The 4888-nt window shown below is 35.0% G+C and overlaps 1 protein-coding gene across 1 annotated transcript; it reads right to left on the bottom strand.

Moving 5' to 3' along the window:
* Positions 1-3428: 3428 nt before the first annotated feature.
* On the bottom strand, positions 3429-4346 carry LOC142525887 (agamous-like MADS-box protein AGL18). Its single transcript, XM_075630174.1, has 6 exons — positions 4318-4346; positions 4134-4233; positions 4005-4046; positions 3862-3903; positions 3595-3770; positions 3429-3513 (listed from the first exon to the last, which is right to left on the bottom strand). Exons 1-6 carry the CDS (start codon positions 4344-4346, stop codon positions 3429-3431), a joined length of 474 nt encoding a protein of 157 aa, XP_075486289.1.
* Between the last annotated feature and the right edge of the window lie 542 nt (positions 4347-4888).

The raw sequence follows: 4888 nt of genomic DNA, 5'->3' as shown, positions 1-4888 counted from the left end.
AAGAGGTAGTCGACGTGGCGATGAGTATAAACCCATATGATCTATGATGCAATCAATAACATATGAGAATTAAAATGACAAATAGTTCATATAAAATTCATAAAGATGCAATATAATGCAATGCATGATTAGAAGCGGTGGGCTATCAATAAATCTCAAGATCAAGTGAATCATCCGGTCATAGGGTACCCAAGGGAAGAGAATCCCCCAATAACATCCATCGACTCATCCGCTCGGGGTGAGGTGTTGTGTTCTACAATCCCAGGACTATGATGCGCCTATAGAGAGTGTTCAGACCATAGCAGCATCCTCCGCATACACTATGTCAACTCAACTATAGCCCCATACGTCCAACAAATCAGTAAATCAAGGCGACCTCCACCATATCAAATATTAATAGACAAGTGGCTCAATATGCAATGTAATGAAGCAAATCAATATCATCATCTAGTTATCATAATAAACTCATCTCAAGACATCAATCATCATCAAATCACAAGTAATTAATCGAGCCATAGAATTTTCAATTTAAAATAAAATGATACTTTTACCTCGTATGTTACTAATCGTAACATACATTTCAAATATTACCAAAAGGAGATCGAAAGGTATAGTTGAGAAGTCTTGAACCCCTGACGTCTACTATAACTCAAGAACTCGGATCATTTATCAAAACAGAGCAATTTCTGTTCACAATTCATAATTAGTTCAATACTACTTCAAATCAAGATCCGCAAATTGGATATGCAAGAAAAGTAAAAGCCCAACAATTATTCTTCACAAAATTTTGTCAAATAAAGTCATTTACTCAGTCGTTCATAATATGAAACATATAACATAATTCCCATGAATTCTGCGTCAATACATTTCTGGCACATTTTAGTATTTTGAGCATAACTTCCTCAATATCAAATGAAATCAAGCTAGTTTGGTATCATTTCTAAGACAAGACAATGTTATAACTTTCATTTGAACATCAAATTCAGAATCTCATTCAAGGAATCTCAGAATTCGAATAAATAGAAGGCATGTACACAAATCTGTACTAACTTGGAATTCTAGACCTGTTTTAGTAAAAATCACATATCGCTTTCACTTCTTCATGGAATTGAGTGATTCAAAAACCAAATCGAAGCTAACTCTATGATCTACAAGTTTGATGAAGACCCTAACTCCAAAATCCAAACAAAACTATTCCATATACACGAAATACAGAAGGTGTAAAAACTGTTCTTTGCACATAAACAAGAAACCATTCTCATATCCTTTTTAAATTCAAACCAACTCAAATACAACAATTTCAACATCTTAATATCTCAAATATTAATTCCAAATTTCAAGCCATTTCCAAACTTGAATAAAATTGGGAAATACTTACGTCAACTTGAAGCCCGTGACTAGAGGATCACAAATCTACCTTCATTTCATGTTTTTCTTGAGCGAATCACTCATAAAAATGGAGAGAAGATGGATGAGGATTACGTGAAGGAGGAGGAAAATGATTGGTGGAGGTGAAGGTGGGCTTACATATTGATTTTTAACGTCTGTAGTGCCTCAGCACCACTTTTCAGTGCATCAGCGCCAAAATCCTGCATCTCAAGCGCCTAGGCACTACTATTCTAGCACTGCAGCGCTTGAATAGTAACCTCATGAACAATAACTTTTTTTTTTCAATTTTTTTTAAATTCGGGCATTACAAATAAGGGAGAACAGAAGCATGTGTGCCGCCAGCAGAGTACCAGAAACATAAGCTAGCATGTGACCGCTAGCACCTACGTGCCTAGGAGGCGCAAAAAGTAGAAGCGCGCAACCACGCAGAAGCAGAAGACAGAAACAGCACCAGTCACACACTAGCGTGTGACGTAGACCTGTGCGAGCTTCTTCATAGGTCTCGGAACATGGACACAAATATAAATATTGAAATCCTAACCACGAAAGAGGAGCTGCAGATGCATGAAAAACAAATACAAAGAATGAAGAACGAAGTGCGAAGATGGGAGCGCATCTACCAAGAATGGAGTCGCAGTTTCAGATTCTTTCTCTTATTCTTCTTACTATTTCTTAGGCGATTATTTTGATGTTGAAAAACATTAATTTGTTTTATCTTTTTTTTTTCATCATGAACTGATTTATTTAATCTAGAGGACAACGTAGCTTGGTCGAATATATATTTATAAATTGTTGATTTACGTATGCGAATTTCTTCTTGATTTATTTATATTTTGCGGATTCTAGCGATTTCAATTACTTGATCACTAATTGGAGTGTCATATTTATTTGAAATCTATCACTCGGGAGAGAGATTTAAAATAGAACCATATGAAAATATATCATTAGTGTTTATATAGTTTAGAAGATCTAAAACTCCATCGAATCAATTAAAAGAATTAATATGCTATTGAAATTATTTACTGTTTGATTTTTAATAGGGATATTGAAATCGATATTAGATAATTAATTTCTACATTCTACTTGGGAAAAGGAGTATGTATATTTGAGAATTCTAAGGTAGTAAACGGGTCGAATTTATAAATATAGATGTCAATGATAATTCAATATTGTAAAGACCAAGTGAAGCCGCACGTATAGATTCTTATTTTAGGTTATTTTAGATCGTTTGTGTGCTTTAATTCATTTTATCTTATAATTATCAATCAACAATCGATTAAATTTTCTAAATAAAGTCTGACTATTCTAATTATGGTAAGTAATATATTATTAAATTGCACACTCTATGAGAAAGATATATATGCTTAAATCGAGTACTAAAACTTGACACCGTATACTTGCAATTAACAAATACAGCAACAATGTGTGTGTGTGTATATATATAGGGACATCTATTTTAATTGAAGAAGAATTAGAAGCAATGAAATGTGGGTTAGTCTAGAAGACCAATTTTGATTCATACAGACGTACAGTGGTCGTGCTCGAACATGAGTCAATGCTTTTCAGTACAAATCCGAGTTTTGATTTGCACACCTCACTATACAAGAAGTACATCAAACGAAATGTTTCAAATTGCTAATTACTTCCATTAGTAGGCCTCAAACCAACTATTAATTTTCATTCACATTCAACCCAAATTTTCAACATAAACACGTACATAGAAATATACGTAGAAATTCATTACAATTCTTTAAAGGGGAGGCTGCAAGTCCATAAAGCTAATCACCTGGTGTTTTATACATTCCCAAAAACCATATGTGCGATGAGAAATATAGAATAACTAAATCAAGACATAGATAGATCATAAAATCATCAAAGCAAAAAATATATATAAACCACAAAAGTAAGGTAGTGTTTGTAAATATTCGAAAAAGTGATTATAGATAATTTTTTATATAAAGTTGTACAACTTTGTAAAAAAAAAGTTCATAATAATTTTTTTAAACATTTGCAAACATTCCATAAACCGCCGGCTGGTCCTATATCGAAAGAAAAGTATCGGCATTGCTTCTTCTTTCCTCGCATGGAGTTTTCCTTTTTCCACAAACCTTGGAAGTTGAAGGCCTACACGAAAAGCAAGACACACATATTCCTAGTAGGAAAACAGTAACATAAAAGGCCGAAAATTCGGAGAAAATGTCTTACCCCAATTGCAGGGTGGTGTCCACTAAGTCTGCATCTCCAGTGCTAGTATCGCAAGCTAGTTGGGGACTGGCAACGCCTTGTCCGAGCTCGAAGTTGCTCTGCCCCTTCAACTGGTACTCGAGAAGAATTGGTTGTTGATAGCTGATCGGGGCACAAAGCCTTTCAAGGTTTTCAACCTATGAATCATATTAAGCCAGTGCAGATTACTTAGATATATTCACATCAATAGCCGAATTTCGCAACGCAAAATGAGAGAGCTACACATGCCTTTTGGCGTAAAGTCACATTCTCCTGCATGGATTGTAGCTCCTGAAATAAAATTAAAATAAGGGACAAATGTTTTTCAATTTTCCTCCAGGACCCGTACGAGAAATCAGCTGATGCACAAAATAAGAGATTAATCTGCATACATTATCCCTTGATTTTTGAAGTTTCTGGACCAATATTGCCTCCTGAAACCGTAGCATTGTCTTTTATTGTTAGCAATCAAAGAGTAATACGTTTTGTTTTAAGTCCACAGTTTAATTTAAAGGACAAACCTTCCTATCCTTAATGCACAATAACCCTTCGTTTAGTTGTTGTTCGAGTTCTTGCAAATCTTCGCGACTCATGCTATCGAGATTCCTCCCCAACACATGCCTGCAAATTAACAGAAAAGACACAACACAACACAACACGGATTTTCGAAAAATACAAGAATCTCATTTTTGTGAGAAAACATACTGGTCCTCCTTTTGTTTGAGCTTTTCCATCTCTTCTCTCAGAACATCCTCTTGCCTCTGTTAAGAGAACAAACCATACTAAATCCGATACATATAATGAATATGTGGAAGGATTAAAAGTCCATAGATATGTCAAATTTTAAGCATCACACGTACCTCTGGATCGTGGTTCACCGGAACACCTTTTTTAATTCGCTGGCACTCTTCAAATCTCTTCATTATTTTCGCCATGCTGCAGTGATCAAGGGAATCATCGTTCAACTGATCAGCTTATCGTGTTGCATGATACTACTTATTGCATATCTTAGTTCAACCAGTTTCGAATTCTTATACAACCTATCTTTCGAACATCAGCGTAATTTTTCGGTTTCTCAGATCTCCATACAACTTACCCGAAAAACAAAAACAAAACAACAGCCATGTGTATTCAAAGACAATTTACTATAAATAACAAGCTTTGATATCTTTAACGCCTACCCCACCCCTAGCTAGACTCAACCAGAGTTCCTAAAGAACCGTGAACCGCAACCTAAACCGTTCTCTCAAAAACCAAAACCAAAACTAAAACAAAA

The sequence above is a fragment of the Primulina tabacum genome, chromosome 15 (genome assembly GCF_025594145.1).
Source record: "Primulina tabacum isolate GXHZ01 chromosome 15, ASM2559414v2, whole genome shotgun sequence".
In the NCBI taxonomy this organism is placed as follows: Eukaryota; Viridiplantae; Streptophyta; class Magnoliopsida; order Lamiales; family Gesneriaceae; genus Primulina; species Primulina tabacum.
This window is presented reverse-complemented; position numbering and strand designations above follow the sequence as displayed.

Excerpts from the sequence above, each read along its gene's own strand:
- LOC142525887 (XM_075630174.1), bottom strand. The coding sequence starts at position 4,346 with ATGGAAAAGCTCAAACAAAAGGAGGACCA. Across the intron at positions 3,904-4,004 it reads TTCAAAAATCAAGGGATAAT|GAGCTACAATCCATGCAGGA; the intron begins GTATGCAGATTA and ends ATTTTATTTCAG. Across the intron at positions 3,771-3,861 it reads ATGTGACTTTACGCCAAAAG|GTTGAAAACCTTGAAAGGCT; the intron begins GCATGTGTAGCT and ends TATGATTCATAG.